Source organism: Pan paniscus, chromosome 10 (genome assembly GCF_029289425.2).
Source record: "Pan paniscus chromosome 10, NHGRI_mPanPan1-v2.0_pri, whole genome shotgun sequence".
In the NCBI taxonomy this organism is placed as follows: Eukaryota; Metazoa; Chordata; class Mammalia; order Primates; family Hominidae; genus Pan; species Pan paniscus.
This window is the reverse complement of record NC_073259.2, coordinates 113385890-113407972: the sequence shown is the minus strand read 5'-3', so window position 1 is coordinate 113407972 and position 22083 is coordinate 113385890. Positions and strand designations below refer to the sequence as shown.

At 44.2% G+C, this 22083-nt stretch overlaps 1 protein-coding gene across 1 annotated transcript in view; it reads right to left on the bottom strand.

The window, feature by feature from the left end:
• The window catches only part of C10H12orf75 (chromosome 10 C12orf75 homolog), a 41155-nt gene extending 34234 nt beyond the window's left edge, over window positions 1–6921 (bottom strand). The window contains exon 1 of the mRNA XM_034934384.4: window positions 6650–6921. Coding sequence (XP_034790275.3) covers window positions 6650–6695 — 46 coding nt within the window. The 5' untranslated portion in view covers window positions 6696–6921. The remainder of the gene's footprint in view (window positions 1–6649) is intronic.
• Window positions 6922–22083: the final 15162 nt, after the last annotated feature.

The following is a 22083-nucleotide window of genomic DNA, read 5'->3' as shown; positions in this document are numbered from 1 at the left end:
TAAACTCTTTATTTGCCACAAAAACTGCTGTTCTCATTGGTTTTTGTTTGTTTGTTTTTAAGACAGGCTCTTGCTCTGTCACCCAGGCTGCTCACTGCAGCCTCACTTGCAACCCTCCTGGGTTCAAGCAATTCTCCCACTTCAGCCTCCCGAGCAGCTGGGATTACAGGCACGCGCCACCACGCCTGGTTAATTTTTGTATTTTTAGTAGAGATGGGGTTTCGCCATGTCAGCCAGGCTGGTCTCAAACTCCTGACCTCAGGTGATCCACCTGCCTCAGCCTCCCAAAGTGCTGGGATTACAGGTGTGAGCCACCGTGCCCAGCCCTCGCTGGTTTTGTTTGGGGCAGTGGGCAAAAAGAACCTACCAGGCTGTGACAATGGCAGAAATCAATCACTCGCTTTGGATGCCATCAATTCTGGGGAGACACAGCAAGCGAATGATGCACAGAGCTTCTTGGTTCTGTCTCACCAATGATTACTACCTGAGCAGAGGGGTCTCCACACCTGTCTTTATTCATCATCACTTCAAACATGGTACAGTCGAGTATGTTGATCACCTGCCCCTTACTACCTTACTTTTAGAGTGAGTAGCAACCTCCTTCCAGTTACCCAGGCTCTAACAGTTTAATTTTTACTTCTCCCTCTTCCTTCATCCCACATCTGCAGCCTCTCTTTAGCTCAACTGTCTTCCACGTATCTGTGACCTCAACGCTTCTCAGGGCCCACAGCCATGATCCAGGCCCTCAGCACTTCTCTGAGCGCAGACAGCAGCTGTGAATGATGCCACTTCAATACGTACACGCCTTCAGTGGCTCACGCCTTCCTTCTACACCAGCTGTGTCTTTCCCTATACTGATAACAAATAGTATATTGGGTACTTACAATATACGAGTCACTGTTCTAAACACTTTACGCACATTAACTCACTGAATCTACAATAGGCTCTCTTATTACACCCCCATTTTATGGTCAAGGAACCTAAGGAACAGACAGCCTCAGCAAATTGCCCAAGGTCATACAAATGATGAATGGCAAATGCAGGATTTGTACTTGGCCTTTTTAGCTGCAGAGCCCTCTCTCAACTCTGTGGCCTCAGTGCCTTTCTGTCCTCCTCGTCCCGTATCCTAACCATTCTTTCTTCCCAATACCCTGCAACCAATGTGAACGACTACATCCAATCAGGCTAGACTTCTTACTAACCTGAAATGCGCCAAGCCCATTTCTGTCTCTAGGACTTCCTACAGCACTAAAAATGACCTGCCTTCCATTTTCTGCTATCCAAATCTTACCTATTCTTCAAAGCCAAATAAAGTTCCACTTCCTCCACGCTATTCTTCAAACCCAAATCAAGTTCCACTTCCTCCATGCAGGCTTCCCTGACTTCCTGAGGTTCTATTTTCTTCACTCAATTGCTACATCAGTACAGTGTGCCCACACCAACTTAGGACTTCATTTTGAATCTTTTTTGTTTCCCAAATATACTCATTCATTCAACAAATATATTTCAAGAACCAAAAAATCCATTTAAAATGTGGAAACTGGTCTAGAGGCTGAGGATATGGCTGTAAACAAAATGTATAGGCTTTCATGAGGCCTCCATTTGTGGGAGGGGAAAGGAGACAAGAAATAAACATAGTATCAGCTCTCCAGCAAAAAAGTGTTTCACACAGAGAGAAAACAAGAGTGAGTTCCATTAAAAATGTGGAAACTAGTCTAGAAGCTGAGGATACAGCCGTAAACAAAATGTATAGGTTTTCATGAGGCCTCCATTTGGGGGAGGGGAAAGGAGACAAGAAATAAACATAGTATCAGCTCTCCAGCAAAAAAGTGTTTCACACAGAGAGAAAACAAGAATGAGTTCAGCATGTTTAAAGAATAGAAAGAAGGATGGTACATACTTGTGGGGAAAGGGGAGTAGTGCAAGATAAAAATGATATCAACAAAATTTTGTATTATTTTTATATTATTTCCCCCACAAATCTTGCACTATTGCTAAACAGAGCTGTATCATTTCAATACTACCAAACCATTTACAGATGTAATTAAGCCTGGACCAATATAGCTACCTCAAAAGAATGCAATTATCTAGCTAATTGAGGACAAGGACATAACTAATCTAAAATATTGGACCCAAAAGGATTGTATTAACTCCCTGGGATACACTGATAAAATAGGGTAAATAATTATCAAGCTCCTCCCCCTCGGACTATTGTTACATAAACAGCAGAAAACTATTATGGAAACATTCTGACAGTAAGTTGCCTGCAAAGTTAAGATCAGTTACCAATTACATAACTCTGGCAGAAAAAATTCAACTAACCAATTTAACCCAATATCATGAGCTGAATATTTCTGAGATAACTCCTGCTGCAAATAATTTCTACAGCCTTAGCCTGCATTAAAATAGACTACTGTAGATATGGGGAACTATCCAAACTTTTAAGGGATTTTCTGGTTTACATAAAAAGGAACTTCTGATTTACATTACAAAGACTTGCTTCATAGTCTATATGAATGTCACTATATAAAAGGGAATGACCGACCTGCTGACATCATTAACTCAGAATGCAAGGTTGGTCATTTCTCTGCCTAGTCCGGAGACATGCTCGGGGGAAAAACAAGTGAGTAAAGAATCTGACTGCAGAGAAAGAGTGAGAGTGAGCGAGAGTGCAAAAGCTCCCTGCCTTATAACAAATGTGACACTTTAAAATGAACTATTCAATCCCGATGTTTCTCCATAATTTGGGGTCTAGACTCTAGACCATGCAGAAAAAATATGCTGCATCCTTTATATAGTTGCAGGTTGGGAAAAATCAAATTCCTACCTTGAGAGAGTGATCATATCAAAATGTGAAAGTGGAGAGCTTTTGTGTACTCAAAATGCCTCTCACATTTCCATCTAGACCCCCAGCTCAACTCCTCCAGGAGGACTTCTCTGATTTAACTGTGTCATTCAACATCTCCTGCAAACTTGAAGGTCCAGATTATATTCTATTATCCACTGCTTTGCAGTGATTCTCAATTGCTTAATCTTCCTACCTAGACTATCAATTTCTCAAGAGCAACAAAGTTTGACTTCATTCTACAAACATCCATTGCTGGCTGCCCCCAGCGTTGCCCTAGAAGTTCCCAGCAGAGGAGGTCCCACATAGGGGTGGACAATGTGTAAGCTTACAGTTATTAATAGAAACATACTCCAGGGGCAAGTCTACCCAGAATTACCAAGGGGCTGATCCATCTCACTACTTCTTATGGCCACTTGACCCTTTTACTCCATACCAGTTTCTCCATGCATCAGGCATACGGAATCCACTTAACTCAAGTACACTACTGCATATCAATCTGTCATGTTAACCGAGTCCACCAGACAAAAGCCAAGAGAGGCAGCCGTCCTGCTATCTCAGGGAAAGGGGAAACAATTATCCAGTTTACCTGAGTAACTCAAAAAGTAAAACAGGGCTCAGAATGGAGATTTCAGATTTAGGGGTATTGTAATAATATGTTAATGCATGAAAAAATATTTGCCATGTTCTTATAGAAAAATATTCAAGGAAAACCACTTTGCCTTCAAAATGGTGATAATATTATTATATAGTAATAATTACAGTTTACAGAGTGCTTTCATGTTATTTTTGAGTTTCACATGAGCCTTATGAAACAAGATACACCCAATTATTCCCATTATATAAACAAAGAAACCAAAATTCAAAAAAGTAAAATGAAACACCCACAATAATGCAAACAGCACAGCACCAAACCTAAGCTTAAGCTCACTGTCCAGACTCTTAAGTTCAGCACCCTTTCCACAATCTCTTGGTACATTTTTTTTTCTGAAAAGTTTGTATGGCTACTGAATTCTATGACTCCTGGGACATATTGGAAGTAGTGCACTGTAAGCAACTAGAAGAGAAAGACAATATCTCTTTAACGCGTTTCGTATTGCTTGGGTTCAGTCCTCCTGGTGTGCAGCTTGGTCAACAGTGCAATTGACGCTGATGCCCAAGCTCACAGCTGAGATTTTCAGTACCTTTGCATTGTGGTTTATTTTTCTTTACATCTCTCATCCTGATGTATTTCCTTTCTGAACCTAAATTCCTAACACCAACTGACAGAACATTTCAAAATAACAATGACCAAATCCCAAAGTCAGCCAGGTGGACTCACAGGCAGGCAAATGTTTGGGAATGGCTTCTCCAAGACAAGCGCATATCCATCAAAGAGGTGATTCAATAACTCCCTGCTCATCATGTTGTCTCCTGCATGTTTTGAATCTGCACTCAATATCCTTCTCTCCTCTGAACAAAAAGTAATTTTTGGCAAAGAGCAAGCTGGAGGAGAGAATAGCATGCTCTCACATGCACTGTCCACAAACAAAAGTGAGGCTGCTCCTCAAACTACTCTTTCAGTAGCTTTTTTTTTTTTTTTCAATATGACTTCCCTTTAGGTGATAAGTGAGATGCTCCTAGGGAAAAAGTCAATCAAATACTCATAAAGAGAATCATATTTCCCCAAGAAATCATATTTTCCCTCCAAATTTGATTTTTACATTAACATTTTAGAGCTAGCTCATCATACCTTACCATCTTTCTATTTTCTTTTCTTTTCTTTTTTTTTTTTTTTAGATGGAGCGGAGTTCTACTCTTGTTGCCCAGGTTGGAGTGCAATGGTGCGATCTCAGCTCACTGCAACCTCCGCCTCCCAGGTTCAAGCAATTCTCGTGCCTCAGCCTCCCAAATAGCTGGGATTACAAGCAGGCGCCACCACGCCCAGCTAATTTTGTATTTTTAGTAGAGACTGGGTTTCACCATGTTGGTTAGGCTGGTCTCGAGTTCCTGAGCTCAGGTGATCCACCCACCCCAGCCTCCCAAAGTGCTGGGATTACACAGGCATGAGTCACTGCACCTGGTCCATCATTCTGATTTTCATTTGGCAATGGTACCCCCTCTCCATCCCTAAAACTGACAAGCAGTTCATTAATAAATCAAAATGTACATGTATGAAACTAGCCTCATTTTAAGGGAAATCTGCTACAAATCCTTCCTACAATTTTTTTTAATGTGGATAATTTTTCTTCACCTTTTTTAAGTAGGCTACACATGCAGTGGATTGCATACGGCCACAGTACCTAGTAGACTGAGACACAACCTGAGTGCGGGGTGTGGCCCTGACATTGTTTCATACATGCAGAGCTTTCTGGCCACAGGCAGGTTTGAAGCCCATCTGCCCTCATTAGCATAAGGCGCTAAACTAACCTTCCCCACTGTTAAATGAATCTAAAAAATTCGCTCTCCTGTGGCTCTCTGCATTATCACCAGGACAGGATTTAATTCAAGATGGTAACGGTTAACTGTAAGTCATAAACTTTTCAACAAATCGCTACCTGGGTTCATTCATATCTCTAGGACTAGAATTGCACATATGTTAGCCCTTTCTCTTGAAGCAGAATATTCCCGATGTGTGGCAACAACGGCAGCCAAGGAGGAAACACAAACCTGGCCAAGTACTGAGCAGATTGCCACATCCGATTCCATTATGCGAACGTCAAAATAAACTGTAAAATAAATAAATTAGTCTTGAGTCTTAAACTCCATTTTTTACCGGCGTCTGGGTTAAGGGATGTGACAGGCCCAAGGTTACAAAGTCATTGCCAGGGCCTCCACAGCCGCCTAGGAAATACTGCAGCCTCTGACTGCTGTTTGCATTTGCTGGTTAGGCTAGGATGTGGCATCTGATTGGCTTCAATTGGAGGAGATAGGAGCTCTTTATCCAAAAGGACACTGAAATAGGTCAGCAGTTATTACTCAAAACAGATCCAGGCTACCTTAAATCCCGAGACATAGGCAGGGTGAAATAGAAGGGTGAGTTTTGGCAAAAGTCACTTGACACAAAGCCTGGCTGGCCCGGGGAAGCTAGAAGACCTTGCCTGCCAATCAACATGAAGTGGTATAAAAAGAAGTTTCTATTTGTGTGTGTGTGTGTGTGTGTGTGTGTGTTTAATGAAAAGTATCTTAACAGACTGTTAATAATAAAGCTCTGTCTCACATATGTAAAACATCCTTACTGCTGCAGCTTCTCAGAGAAATCCTAAGAGCAGCCCAGCCGGTCTTCGGCATCAAGGCAGACACAGATGCGTTTTTGCAGCTCTGCTTCTAGTTCTCCCCAACCCTACTCCCACCCTTCCCCGCTTCCTGCCCCACCACCACTGCCCGAAAAGTCCTGTCTTGCTCTGCTGCACTTTTCCAGGTGCAGCGCCTTGGTTCCGAGGAGATGGGGGAGAGGCCTGGAGGAGCAAGTGTGGGAGGTGGGGGAGCGGCCGGGGACCACGTCCGGGAATCCTCTCCCCCAGGAGAGCCCTGAGACCCGCCAGCTGCAGGTGAGCCCCGGCGGCTGCAGGGAAGCCCGCGACAGTCCTCCCCGCGCTCCCTCGGCAGAGACGCCCCGCAGGCTCGACTGCTCCAGGCGCGACCGCCCCCGCGCGGGGGACTTGCCACGCTTTCGGTCTTTCCAGAAACGGGCGGTCTGCTCCTGTCCCGAAAATGGGGACGGGGAGAGGGGGCTGCGCGCCCCCCACCCAAGATCCCTGCACCCTTCCTCCCCGCCGCCTCTCCCGCCCGCCCCCGCCGGCCCCCGCCTCCCGCCGGACTCACCTTGGCCCGCGCCCGCGCTGGTGGCGGTGGAGTTCCCGCAGCCCATCGCGCAGCCGGCCGGGGAAGCCGCGCTCCGGAGCTCTCGGCCGCGGGTCCTGGGGGCGGAGACCCAGACGAAGGGCGGCGCACCCCGAGCGGGAGGCTGACGGGGCCGCGAGGGGCCAGGAACCGAGTGGGGGCCGCCCCCTCCCACCGCCGGGAGACGCGGCCCGGGGCGCAGCGGGCTGCGGGCTGCCGGGCGGAAACCACCCGGCACCCCTCGCCCCGGCCCCGCCCCGCCCGGGGACCCGCCGGACCCACCCGTCGCCCCAGCAACCGCGGCACTGGCCAATCCCCAGCCTCCTGCGCGCTTCGCGGTCGGCCATTGGTCGTCATTACGAGGGGCGGGAGTTTAAAGTGGGCTCCGGGGCGAGGGCGCGGCAAGGGGCGTGGCCGGCGCAGCGGGGTGGGGGTGCCCACCTGCCCACCCTCAGCATCCTCCTCGCCTTGTCTTTGCTTTTCTTTCCTCACTTCCCCTCCCTGCCCCAGGATGTGGGGAGGAGAGGAAGTAGCAGGGGGCACCCTGCACAGTGGACGCCCAATAAATGCTATTGACTGAATGTTGTGCAGGTCTGAAGCCAAAACCGAAATCCCCAGCTGCTTTAACAGAAGGCCAACGCAGCTCTGTTCCCCATACGCACTGCCTGGCAAAAGACGTAAGTTCTTCCCCAGATTGGTCATCTTGACCTATTCCTCTTTAAAACAAATGTCTGCAACGATTTCAATAACTTGGATTCAGGACCTCCTCTCTGATAAATGAGAGAACTGTGGATGGGCACGGTGCTGTACGTTTCAACCTGATAGTTGGGCCAGCATTACTGCAGTCAGACTGTCTGAGTTACAGTCTTCGTTCTGCCCCGTGATAGCTGCGTGACCTCAGGAAAGTAACTTAACCCATTGGGTACATACATTGTTTCACCTATAAAATGACAGTAACTCAGGTACATATAAAGTACCTAACAAAGTTCCCTATCTTTAGTAAATATCAGCTATTATCATTATTATTATTAACTCCAATAGAAATGAATACAAATTCCTTAAAGGGAAAGACTATCTGATTTTTCATAGCGTCCTCCTGGCTTGTAATACAGACTCACTAAATGTTTTGTGAGGTGACTTCAAGCCAGGAATTAAAGCTCCATTTTAAATTCACTTAATATTTGTAGGGAGCCTAGCCTGTGCCAAGTCCTTTGTTAAGTTCCGGGGATACAAATATGTGGGAGACAGTCTAACCAGGCAGATAGATTAAAATAAATTAATTACAATATAGAAGGAATGTTAACAGAGGAATACAGGTGCCATAGAGTCCCAGAGGATGCTGGGATGCTAGTTAAAAGACTTGCCTAAGGCCGGGCATGGTAGCTTACACCTGTAAACTAGCACTTTGGGAGGCTGACACGGGCGGATCACGAGGTCAGGAGTTCGAGACCAGCCTAACATGGTGAAACCCTGTCTCTACTAAAAATACAAAGATTAATTGGGTGTGGTGGCATACACCTGTAATCCCAGCTACTTAAGAGGCTGAGGCAGGAGAATCACTTGAACCTGAGAGGTGGAGGTTGCAGTGGGCCGAGATAGCACCACTGCACTCCAGCCTGGGTGACAGAGTGAGATTCTGTCTCAAAAAAACAAAACAAAACAAAAAAAAAACAGACTTTCCTGAAACCATACTGTTGTGTTTACATAAAAATAAAAATATGAACCAGAATCAAGGACTTGGCAGGTTTTTGAACATGGCCTTTGAGGCAATGGTGCGTTCTATCATTCAGGATGCAAAATATACAGCATTCTCCATTTGAAAATTAGCTGTGGTAGCCATGTGCTGAGAGGATAATTAATTCTTGGATAAATAAAGGCATTTTTGAGTTGACTTCTAGAAGTACTGCTTCTCTACCAGCCTGTGCTGTCTTGGTTCAGTGTCCATCCTAATACATAGCCAGAATTGGGGAAAAGGGAACTATCAAGTAGCCGAAAGATATTCTCCTGCTTATTTCTGTGCTGACACTAGACTCCAGCCTTAGGACACTTGTAAGAGACAGAAAATGGACCTTGACACCTAGAAACTGGCCTAGAAGCTGTGACACTCAACAGCTGGGCCTTTGCATTCTCCTGTTAAACACAGTTGCATAGAACACCAATATCACACAAGGCCACTCTATAAACTATGAAATGAGACAAAAAACAAGACAACTCGGTAATCTTGTCTAAGTGCTGACAAAAACAAGGTCATTGTGCAAACCCCCAAAACACCAAACATCTCCCCATCCTGCCTGATAGGATTGTCTGCTGCTGCTTTACCAGTTATGGTTTTAGCCCTGTTCTTGTCTTCCTGCCTAGAGATGAGGTTCGTTAAGAATCTCTAATCATAGAATTGTCCCTGCTTCCTGACAATATCCAATGTAGAAAAAAAAAATGTCCTGCTTCCTTAAATCCCAACCAAAATCACCTATTATGAACCTAAATCCTGTAAGTTCTTTTCTAACACTCACTTACTGAGATATCTCATGGTTCCTTGTAGTGTGCATTCTGCCTTATAATGTTATAGATTATGTGATATATCAATTATTTCAACAAGCACTATTGAGTATCACCTTAAGAGCTCCAGCCATGAGGAATTACCTGTTGGGTACAATGTACACTATTTGGGTGATGGTTACACTAAAAGCCCAGACTTCACCACCACCCAATACATCTGTGTAACAAAAATGCACTTGTACCCCCAATCTGTTTTTAAAGTGCCAGCCACTCTTCTAAATGTTTGAGAGACAGCAGTGAACAAGAGAGAGAGGAAAAATCAAGTGGGAGGAGATACATCAAAACAAATACAGATAATTTTAGATACAAGTGCGATGGGAAAAAATAAGTCACTGGAATAGGAGACTAGGGGTAGAGGGAGAGGTGCTATTCTAGATATAAGGTTGGTGCAAAAGTAATCACAGTTTTTGCTATTACTTTTAATGGCAAAAACTGCGATTACTTTTGCACTAACCTAATAGAATGGTCACAGAAGGCCCTCTGAAGAAAGGATATTTTTGTGAGGTGTGGTTGATGTAAAGAAATCAGACATTGGCCGGGCGCGGTGGCTCACACCTGTAATCCCGGCACTTTCAGAGGCTGAGGAGGGCGGATCACAAGGTCAGGAAATCGAGACCATCCTGGCTAACAAGGTGAAACCCCATCTCTACTAAAAATACAAAAAATTAGCCGGGCGTGGTGGCGGGCACCTGTAGTCCCAGCTATTCGGGAAGCTGAGGCCGGAGAATGGCATGAACCCGGCAGGCGGAGTTTGCAGTGAGCCAAGATCACACCACTGCACTCCAGCCTGGGTGTGCACTCCAGACTCTTGTCTCAAAAAAAAAAAAAAAAAAAAGAAATCAGACATGGGAAGATCCAAGGAAAGAGGATTCCAGGCAAAGAGAATGACAAGAACAGGAGCCCTGAGGCAGGAACGTGCTAGGTGTGTTTCATAAACAAGAGGGAATTTTAAAAAAAGGCCAGAATTCAAAGGCCCATCTGTGGAGTAGAGATGGGGAGGGTGCGGATTTCAGAGAGGGGGGTCAGAACATACACCTTGGAAAGGAGTTAAAATTTTATTCAAAGGGCAAGCAAGGTCATTTGGTGAGACAGAGTATGAAAAGTTCCTAGTAAAATGTCAGGCATATAGTAAGTACCCAATAAATGTTAGTCCTCTTCCTAATGTGGAATGAAATAGCAAGTCTATGCTCCCTTTTTCCTTTTTAGGAATTTTATTTTATTTTATAGACAACAGTTGATTGCATGTGGATGTTTTTAAAAACAATGAGTCAAAAGAAAATCATTAACACATGCCTCATTTCCTGAGTGGTCAATTTCAGCTTCTTTCCCTGTGTCAGTTAGATCACACCACTTAGCTGTCATTTTCATTCTTCCAAACAGAACTGATCTGGCATGAAGGAGAGAGAAGAGGTGTATGAGTGAAATTCATCTGACAAGAAAAAGAAAGCAAGAGGTAGGAGAATATAAACCTGAGTAAGTCTACGTTTTCATGATTTTTCTTCCCATAAAAGGCTCCCCACAAAAAGTTTGGCAGCCTAGATTTTCTTTTTGCTTTTCTCTTTTTCCCTCTTGACATGCTGCAGGATGGCTGCCTCAGCACCCAGTATCAAGTTCATACATAACCATACCCACCAACAGAAAAGAGAAAAGAGGCTCTTGCCCACACTGTGTCACTTTTTTTTTTTTTTTTTTTTTTTTTAATGGAGTTTCGCTCTTGTTACCCAGGCAGGTTGGAGTGCAGTGGCGGGATCTCGGCTCACTGCAACCTCTGCCTCCCAGTTTCAAGTGATTCTCCTGCCTCAGCCTCTCCAGTAGCTGGGATTACAGGTATGCGCCACCACGCCCAGCTAATTTTGTATTTTTAGCAGTGATAGGGTTTCACCATGTTGGCCAGGGTGGTCTCGAACTCCTAGCCTCAGGTGATCCGCTTGCCTTGGCCTCCCAACTCCTAGCCTCAGGTGATCCGCTTGCCTTGGCCTCCCAAAGTGTTGAGATTACAGGCGTCAGCCATCGCGCCAGCCTGTGTCACTTTTAAATCCAGGTGGCACCCAGAACACTTCCTCTCCCATTGCATTAGCCAAGATTTCATTGGCCTTTTCTTGATCCAATTACTGGAAATTGGTTATAATTGGCTCTAGTAAGTTACAGTTTACCCTTGAGTCATGATGGAAGTGCAAGATAGACACCTGAAAAAATTGGGGCTCTGCTGGCAAGAAAAGGAGGGTAATGAATAACTGTTTAATCATTAGTTGTATATCAAAAGTTGTCAGAATCGAAGTGGAGTCACTTTATTAAAACCCTGACAAATAGAGGCTGGGAAGGCCATGAAGGAAATGTTCCCACGTACATATGGCTGATTACAAAAACAACCAGCAAAGGATGCAAAATTCACAATCTTTTTTTTTTTTTTTTTGAGATGGAGTTTCACTCTTCTCACCCAGGCTGGAGTGCAATGGCGCAATCTCACCTCACTGCAACCTCTGCCTCCTGGGTTCAAGAGATTCTCCTGCCTCAGCCTCCTGAGTAGCTGGGATCACAGGCGTGTGCCACCACGCCCAGCTAATTTTTGTATTTTTAGTAGAGACAGGGTTTCGCCATGTTGTTCAGGCTGGTCTCCAACTCCTGACCTCAGGTGATCTGCCCACCTTAGCCTCCCAAAGTGCTGGGATTACAGGCATGAGCCACCACACCCGGCCAAAACTCACAATCTTGCACAAAGGGTACTGCACCCTTATACAAAAAAAAAATTTTTCTGCAAAGACATCTGCCCAGCAACTGCCTGTCGAACCTGACTGGCATAACCCTTGTTATTGATCCTTGTAGCCAAGGACAATTATCTCAAAACAATTATGTAATCCTCCTTATTTATTCTTTAAAAACCATTATCTTCCTTTACTTCCCCGAATACACCCACCATATTCAATTGCAATGCTTACTCCCAAATAAATATTCTTTTCTTTTAGAGAACTTCTCTTCCCATTATTTAGGGTTTTTCAGTAGTGATAAAAATTACAAATGTGCCCCAATATCCAGTTCTCCTTTGGGTTAGACTGCCCTAACCCTTTGAAGATGGGCATGGACATGTGACTAGTTTTGGCCAATGAAATGTGATTAAAGGTTAAATATGACTTTGAGATTCTGGACTGCTAGGAGTTAGGAGGTAGGAATGCAAGAGGTTTATTGGGGGTGATGCCTGAAAGATACAGGGAGCGCGGAGTGGGAGGGGATCAGGAGTAGGCAGGGAAAGCCTTCAGACTGCATTGCACATCTGACACCCTTGAGGGGGAAATACAAAGACAGGTAAATTCGGAGTGAGCAGAAAGAAGCTTAGACTGTGGTGCAGCTCTGAGAAAGTCTTGGCCAAGGCCAGTGGGAATCTCAAAGGCAGATTGCCTGGAGGGGAGTCCCATGTTGGGCAGACATGACTAGGCCGTAGTAATTCCACCAGGCTGTGAGCTGCCCAGAGCTCAGCTTCAACACAGCAGCAGATTCCAAAGGTGCCAACAGCTGGAGGCTGTCAGCCAACTTCACTCCTCACAACAGAGCATCTTCAAGGGTGGTAGACAAGAAGTACTTGATTACAAGAGTAATAAAGATTCTGCAGGCCAGAGGCCGTGGCTCATGCCTGTAATCTCAGCACTCTGGGAGGCCAAGGCTGGGAGACCATTTGAAGACAGGAGTTCAAAATCAGCCTGGCCAACATGGTAAAACCCCATTTCTACTAAAAATACAAAAATTAGCCAGGCATGGTGGCACATGCCTGTAGTCCCAGCTACTTGGGAGGCTGAAGCAGGAGACTCGCTTGAACCGAGGAGGTGGAGGTTGCAGTGAGCCAAGATCATGCCACTGAAGTCTAGCCTGGGCTACAGAGTAAGACTCTATACACCCACCCCAAAAAAAGATTCTAGATTCTCCAGCTGCAATGACCCCAGAAGCACATGTGGAGGTGTTGGCTCCTCCGTCAGCCTGCACCCCTGAGTCACCGTGTGGCGTGGGGTGGAGGACCTCACCCACACCCACACTGAACCTGCAACATGAATGAGAAAGCAATATTTGTGATCTGTAAGCCACCTGAGATGTTAGGGTTGTGTTATCATAACATACCATATTTTAGCACAGCACTGTATAGCATAGCACAGCATAGTATAGCATAGTACAGTATAGCATAGCATAGCACATTATAGCATAGCATAGCATAGCACAGTTGCAGCAACTAACCGTGTCTGCTACAGTATACATTTCCAAATATATAGGCCTACAGCTGATAATAGTGTTTTCTTGTGGTGATTGTAATCCCTTTTATATCTGTGGATGTGCCTCCTTTTGCCTTCCCGTAGTGTTTATTTGCACTTTTTCCGTCTTGATTAGTCTTGCTATAGATTTGTTCATTTTGCTGGAGTTTTCAGAGTCCACTTTTTTTTTAACCATTTCTTTCTTTTTCTGTTTTGTTTTCAATTTCATTTATTTCCATTCCTTCCTTTTCCTGTTGTCTTCTTTCTAATTTCTTTGGGTTTACCCTGATATTATTTTTTACAACTCCTTGAGTTAAATACCAAATTCATTTAAGCCTTCTTTTTTCTTCGGAATATTGCTTAAATTGCATCCAGATGGTTTGGATATTTATTATTTTCATTGTCCTTCAGTTTTAAATTCCTTATAATTTTCATTGCCTATTAACCCATGAATTATCTAGAACTTTTAAGTTTCCAAGTAAATTTATTTTTCAAATGTGTTAATAGTTTTACTCTTGATTTTTAAGTTGTCTTGGAGAGAGTTATCATTATGAAAGTGATTCTTTGAAATGCATTGGGACTTCCATTGTCATTCTCCTAGTGTTTAATATTTGAAGATGTTTCAAAACACTTTCTTATAGCATATGCTACTTATTCAGTCCATAAATAACATATTTTTACAGACAGCATTGAATATATGTATTTGTATCTGTCTCATTAGACTGTTAGTTCCTTGATGGTAGAGATAGTGTCCTGCAATTTCCTTGCTGCACTAAATAGCACATAAAAGTTCTCTGTGTGAGTGTAAATGTGGGAAGGAAGACTAAGAGAGAAAAGGAGGGAGAAACAAAGGAAGAGAGGGAGAGAATCATTGTAAAAGACTTTTTTTTTGTTTTAGCCCAACTGCCATTATTAATCCTAGGGCTGGATTTCAAGACAATTCACATAATCTTTCTGAAAATAATAATAATGAAAATATTTTGACTACTTACCGTGGATCAGGCCCAATGCTAACTACTTTGCCTGAATTATCTCATTTAATCCTCATGAAAACCCAAAAGGTAGGTTCTATCATTATAGTCACTATACAGATAGAGAAGCAGAACCATGGGCTCATTCAGCTTCCTTTTCCTCTTCTGGTCAAGTGAAACTATGTCTTGTTGAGACATAAATGTCCACTGTCACTGTCATGTCATATTTTTCTCATCATTCTGAAGAGAGTAGCAAATGTCATTCTTCACTAGAGGCAGAAAATTCTTCCACGTTTATATGAATGAATGAATGAATGAATGAATGCTACATTCACCATTTAATATTACATTGTGGTTTGCTAGCGACATTGTAGCAGTATCTTACACACCATCTTAATACTTAGGAAGCACTATTTGTAAGGCAATGTGCTGGGTGCTACAGAATTTTTAAAGAAGAGTTAGATCTGATGAATGGCTTCAAGGAATCTCTAATGCAGTAAGGGAAAAATGACATGTATGACACAAGCAACCATAAAACAGTCAGTCTGTGATGAATGCATTAAGATGGTATTTTAGATACTGTTACAATATTGCTAGCAATCCATCCCAATATTCAGTAACTTACAATAACAAGCATTTATTCTCATGCTCACAGATCTGCAGGTGGATCAACTGTGGGTCAGTTCATCTGGGCTGGGCTTAGCTGGGTGGCTCTGCTTTGGACTGAGGTTGGCTGGGCTTGGATCCTAACTCTGAGTTGTTTGTCCTGGGGCTGAAGAGGCAGTGGCTACGCAGAGCATGTGCTTCTCATAGTGGATCACCAGAATGCAAGATCCAAGCCAAACTGTGACAACATATTTAAGGCTCTTATTACATCTGCTAATGTTTCATCGACCAAAGCAAGTCACTTTGCCAAGCCTAACATCATTGGTTTAGGGAATTGTACTTTGTCCACAGTGGAAGAGGGAAAGGAGTAAATATTGGTTGAACGATAATTCAAATTATCACAAACGAATACAAAGTGCTTTAAGTGCTTTAGGAAAGAGATTAGCAAACGATGGCCTACAGGCAAATTTGACCCACCATTTGTTTTTGAAAATAATGTTTTATTGGAAACCAGCCACGTCTGCTCATTTACGTACTATCTATTTCTGCTTCTATATTACAGCAGCAGAGTTGAGCAGCTGCAACAGTCACTATATGGCCAACAAAACCAAAAATATTCACTATCTGGCCCTTTACAGAAAAGTTTGCTGATCCTGCTTAAGGAAATACAAGAAGGAAACAGTCTGACAACACAGAAGTTCCATATCCATACCCGTGCACATGCACCCTAAGGACAGCCTACCCCCTGCTACTCTCCAGACCCTCTTCCAACACATTTAGCAGGGGAAAGAGACACACAAACATTTATTTTCCTGCTGACATGAATTATGTCATCCTGTCTTAAAAGACAAAAATGTCTCTAGCTAGTTTGGGGTTTTAATAACATAAGTGTCCTCCATTATGTATCAGCCAGGATACCTGGGATGCAAACAACAGAAACTGACTCTGGCTGATGTAACCAGGAAAGGGATTATCTATAAGGCTGTTGGGTGGTCCACAGACTTGATAGGAAGGTTGGGGAACCAGACCTGGGATGCCATGAAGAAGCCAGGGAGGCTGGGCAAAAGGAACACACAGCTAGCATGCACTGTGCCTGTCCCCCAGTGCCACACTACTGCCACTGCCTCTACCCCACACTGCTGCTGTCACAAACCCAACCCCACCTTCACTTAACCACGTGCCTCTCTCTCGAGGTTCAAAGTCCCAGAAGGAAAGGTCCAAGGTCAAATGCTATATGGGGTCAGAGAGAGTTGCTGTCCTCCCTTTAGTTGAGAGAGGGATGGAGGAGCTCTGCCTTCCATTGTGACCTAAACACTAACCCCAGCCAATTTTTCCAGAAGTTGTAAGAAGCTTCATTTTCTGAGTAGTTTTAAAAGGCAGTTATCCAGTCTGATGTGTATAATATTTGATTTAAGAACATTGAATCCAATGCTTTTACTTGCAAGTGAGGAAAACAGAGGCCCAAAGAGGTCTGGCTCACAGTTCTTTTACAAGTTCTCAGAGCAAGAACTTAAACTCATGGCTTATTGTTTCTTGTCCAGCTCTCTAGATGGTTCTGCCCCTTTCATCCTGAAAGAGAGAACAGAGCAATGTCACTCCCTGCCTGTCCTCCTCCCTTGCAGATAATATTCTTCCTTTGGGAGAATGAGAGGTTGAGGTTTGTGGGTGGATCTTTTGGCCTCAAATAACCACCAGACTTGAGAGGCAGCTCTGGCCCTGGAAACCTAGAGAGCTGGCTGAGGGGTCCAGAGGAGCTGGCTGGGGAGGCAGGTACTTAGCGGGCAGCACCCACCATAGGTAAGAACAAAGGACAATCATGGTTTTCTCCTAGCTCTTGGAAGCAAGCACATCTACCTGGAGCTGAAGCCTGTCCTCAGTGGCTGCCATGTTCCCCACCCAACCCCACGCTGACCCCTGGCTTCCAGGGCATTGAGACTTCTCTGGTTCCCTGGTTCCTTCCCTTTCTCCCTCAGGTCGGCCAAGAGCTGACTATAGTTTGTAAAAGAAACTTTACTAGGGAACCAGAAGACAACAGCACCCACAGCACTAAGCCTTCAGCATAGAGAAGGGTAAATTTACACAGCTCCTAGCTGACTAGACTAGATTACCAGGCACCAAAAAATGTCTGTTCCCAGGCAGAGGCCAATTTGCTCCTGCTCCTCCTCTGAAAGCCTCTCTGCTTGGCAGGAGTAGCTCAGACAGGAAGCCCAGCTCCTTCCACAGTCCTGATCCAGCAGATGGGCATGCCCAGGAGACTTCTTCCACGTCCCCCTCCTGCCTACGAATCCACTGACTCTTTGGATGAAATGTGGTATAAGCAAAGCAGAAATGGGTTGGCTTATGTAACTGAAAAGTACTGAAGCAAGGATGCCTTCAGTTGTGCTTGGACAAGATATGAAAGCCATCGGGACTTGGTTTCACTCCATTTCTGGGCTCAGCCTCACTCTCAGGTCCCATACGGCACTTCCTGGTAGCATCAGGCTCTCCACCTTGTGGTGGTAAGACAGCCACAGCAGCTCCTCGTGTGATCTTAAGTTCAAAGCCAACAGGCAAGACCATGCATCAGTTCCTGTAGTCCCTGCTAAATACCTGACAGGACTTCTGATTGAGCCTGATTTCCTTACATGCCTGTCCCTGAACCAGTCACTGAGGACGAGAGGATGTGGCAATATGGCCAGGCTTGCTCCATCAGCCTTCCAGCCAGACTTCCTGGGCTAAGAGTGAGGCGGGGAAGAGCAGCATCCAAGCGAGCACCCTTTCCCTTTCCATGCCTTGCACTAAAGAGCGGCTTTCAGAATGTAAACTGACCAAGTCACCACCCCCTCCTTTTCCTTGGACTCTTCAATAGCTTCCCATTGCTTTTATGATACAAATGCAAGTCTTTCACGGGGCCTACAAACATCTGCTTGGTCTGACTTCTGTCCGCCTCTCCTACTTCTACTTCTTTCAGCTCCTACACTCCTTCTATCACCTTCTTTCAGCTCCTTGTACTGCGGGGCCCTCCCCACCACTGAGCCTTTGCATAAGCTGTTCCCTCTGCCTAGAACACCCTTCCCTCCCCTCGTTGCCTAATTAATTTCTGCTTAGCCTTCAGGCTTTACTCAAGTGTTGCTTCTTCACAGAGCCTTGTTTCAACCTCCCTGATGAGGCTAAATTTCCCTATTAGAGAACCTGTTGATCCTCAAAGCAGTTGTCACAGTTGCACTTTCATGTTTGTATATGATTCTGAGATGTGCTTCTCTCTCTCCCTCTAGACTATCCCTCATTAGGGCAGAGACAGGCCTGGTTTTGCTTCATTGTTGGTCAACCTCAAATAATCAAAAGGGTCAGAATCTAGTTTGTTTGTTGATTTTTTTATTTTTAGAGACAGGATCTCACTCTGTCACCCAGGCTGGAGTGCAGTGGCACAATCATAACTCACTGTAGCCTCAAACTCCTGGGATCCTCCCACCATGTCAGCCTCCCAAGTAGCTAAGACTACAGGTGTATACCTCCATGCCTGGGCAATTTTTTTTGGTTTTTTGGTTTGTTTTTTTTTTTTCCTTTTTTGTAGAGACAGAGGTCTCATTATGTTGTCCAGGTTGGTCTCAAATTCCTGGCCTCAAGTGATCCTCCCACCTCAGCCTCCTAAAGTGCCAGGATTGCGGGCATGAGCCACCATGCCTGGCCAGAAGCTAGTTTGAAGAGAGTTGAATTCAAGTGCAAAAGTTGAAGATGGCCACTTGGGAAGCACAGATTCCAAAGAATGGAAGTCAGTGTTCTGAAGTGTAGAAGTTTGGGATTGTTTACATAGACAAGGTTTAGGGAAGCTTAGCAGAATTTCAACATTTTTCTACAAAAGGCCGAATGCAGAGTTACAATGATCTGATTAGTCGAGGTGGTCTTTTCCTTTCCGGAAAGGTACATTTAACATTCCACACTGAAGATGTAACAGTCATGGACTGTTTTGTACCATCTGGTCTGAGTTATGTACAAGAGAAAAATGGAAGGGCTTAATCTACAACAAAGATCAGTGATTGGAAGAGAAGGAATTCTGGTCTCTGGTCTCTTCTAATCATTTACAGAACAAGAACAATGCAGAAGAGAGTTAATCTATAATCTAAGAAGCGTAAGTTGCAAACATGCTACATGACTCAGTTTCCAGGGTTTAACTTCCCCCTTGGCAAAATACATTTAAACGGTCCTGAAAATTTCTTTTCTTTTGCAATTACAGCACCTTCATTGTCTAAGTGTATTGACAATTCATGGAGATCAGTCAAACCTTTATACTAGGATCTCAAAAATGTGGCTAACACAGCCAGAATGTCAATATCATGTCTAAGTTTAGTTGCTAATTGACCTATCAAATGGCCTTGTTGCCATGACTAACTAAACAATATACATGAATGGTTAAGATTAAATTGCTTGGAAAAGAGGGAGGGAACTGGAAGGTGAAAAGGAGACATTTAATCATTACTAAAGCAAAAGGAATTTGGACTCCTGCACCTGGAACCTGGACTCAAAAGGGATTTCTAAAGGAAGTGATTTTCAAATCCAGGACCCTTTAGTAGAGAAGAATCTGCCAGGCTTCAGAGAGATAATGAGGACATCATTTTCTGATTTTAAATGCTACAACAGATGTTTTTTTTTAAAAAAAAAAAAAGATTAATTAAACTACTACAGTGTTTTGTAGCTTGAAGATCTTGCGGTGTGATTTCAGATAGTGTCTCAGGCTGGAAATGTCCTAGATTGAGGCTGCATTCTGAATCCCCATTTCTTGCAGATTCAATCCACCCACCTTGAGTTTCTCCAGCTTCACCCACAACTGGCTGCTGCTAACCTCATCATGAATCAGACTTCTCCCTGTGTTTAATTCGCAGAAATTTCATTTTCTAAATGCCTTAGTGATGACCCTGGTGAACACTTGCATTATGTTTTAAGATAGAACAGGGCAGGAAATTGGAGGCTTATGACTTTGGAGCCAGACAGACATGGAGTCAACTCCCTACCCTGCCATTTATAGCTAAATAACCTAAAGCCTCCTAACCTCTTTAAGCCCAGGGATGGACATAGTCTATACAGCAGACAGAACACAGACTCTGTGCTATAGTGGCTGGGTCCAAATCCTAACTTCACTTAAGCCCAGGGGATGGAGAGTCTATACAGCAAACAGAACGCAGACTCCAGCCGTGGTGCCTGGGTCCAAATCCTAACTTCACCACCACTTACAAGCAAGTTACTTAATCACTGTGTATCTGTTTCTATCTTTTCTTTTTTCTTTTCTTTACTCCTTTCTTTCTTTTTTTTCTTTCTTTCCTTCTTTCTTTTTTCTTCCTTCCCTCCTTCCTTCCTTTCTCTCTCCTTCTTTCTCTTTCCCTTGCTCTCCTTCCTCCCTTTCTTCTTTCCTTCCTTCTTTCCTCTCTCTCTTTCTCCTTCCTTTCTCCTTCCTTCCTTCCTTTCTTTCTTTCTTCCTTTCTTCCTTTCTTCCTTTCTTTTCTTTCCCTCACAGGGTCTTCCTATGTTGCCCAGGCTGCAGTGTGTTCAGCTCTCACTGCAGCCTCAACCTCCTAGGCTCAAGCCGTCCTCCCACCTCAGTCTCCTGAGGAGCTGGGACTACAGGCATGCACCACCACACCTAGCTAATTTTTGTGTTTTTTGTATAGATGGAGGTCTCACTATATTGCCCAGGCTGGTCTCAAACTCCTGGGCTCAAGCGATCCTCCCACCTCGACCTTCCCAAATGCTGGGATTGTAGATGAAAGCCACTGCTCCCAGCCTCTCAGTTTCTTTATTTGTAAAAAAGAAAAAGAATAATGTGTTCATCCCTCAGTATTTGCAAGGAATTGGTTGCAGGAACCACCCTCAACCATTCCCCATGTACCTAAATCCACACACACTCAAGTCCCACAGTCTGCCCTGCAGAATCTGCTTATATGAGTTTTGCATCCCTTGAATACTGTATTTTCCACTGGGGCTGGGTCAAAAAAAATCCACATATCAGTGGACCTGAGCAGTTCAAGCCTATGTTGTTCAGGATCATAAAAGGGTTCATATGAGAATTAAATGGGTTAATATAAGCAAATCACTTCAGTGTCAAGCACGTTAGGCACCAGGTGACAGTTTTAGTATAGTAGTAGTCATGTTATTGTCATTATCATCTAAGTTTTGTATGGGAATTAAATGAGATCATAAAGCACATCACAAACAGTAAGGATTCAATCAATGGTAGTAATTACATACGCACAGCTTCAGAAAATATGAAAGCAGAGGATGCTTATTCTTATTTATTTAACAATAAATATTTTTAGTGAGTCATTATAAAATGCTGGATTCTGTGCCAGCTGCCAACCATAGGGAAGTGCAGACAGGAGCCCAATCCTCAACAAACCCTCAGGCTGGCCGGGAAACAAATGTGCCCTAAGATGTGTCAGGCTCTGTGATCCAGGTTTATGTCAGCTTCAACAGAGGCCCATGGGACGGGTAGGTGGCCAGGCCGTGAAGATCATGGAGGGCTCCCTAAAGGAAGTGACGCTTGAGCTGAATCTTTAAATATGAGTAGTGCTAGTCAGATGGAGACGACAAGGAAGGCATTCAGGAGAGGAAGCAACCACACCCCACACTGATGCCAAGTGCTCTTTCTGTCTTAACATGTCTGATCACATCATTCTACTTTATGGCCAATCTCGGCTTCCCAAGAAGATAAAGGCGAGGCTTTCCAGCAGACATTCAAAGCCTTGTCCCAACCCAACCCTAACCTCTGGCCTTGTCCCCACCTGACCCATCTCCAGCCACTCCTTGTCATGAGCACTGTGTTCTAAGCTCACCACATGGACTCCCACCACCATACCTTTGCTCATGCAGGTGCTCCTGCCAGGCATGTTTTCATCCCCTCCTCCACCCAGCACGTTCATACTCCACCTTCAAGGCCCATCAAGTGCTGCCTTTTAAACAAGGCTTCTATATGCCTGAGAAGAATTAATTCCTATTCCCTCCATACCTTAGGCACATTCCTTACCACATTGTATCATTATATCTTGTTTAGATCCCTCTGTATCCCACCAACTAAAATATA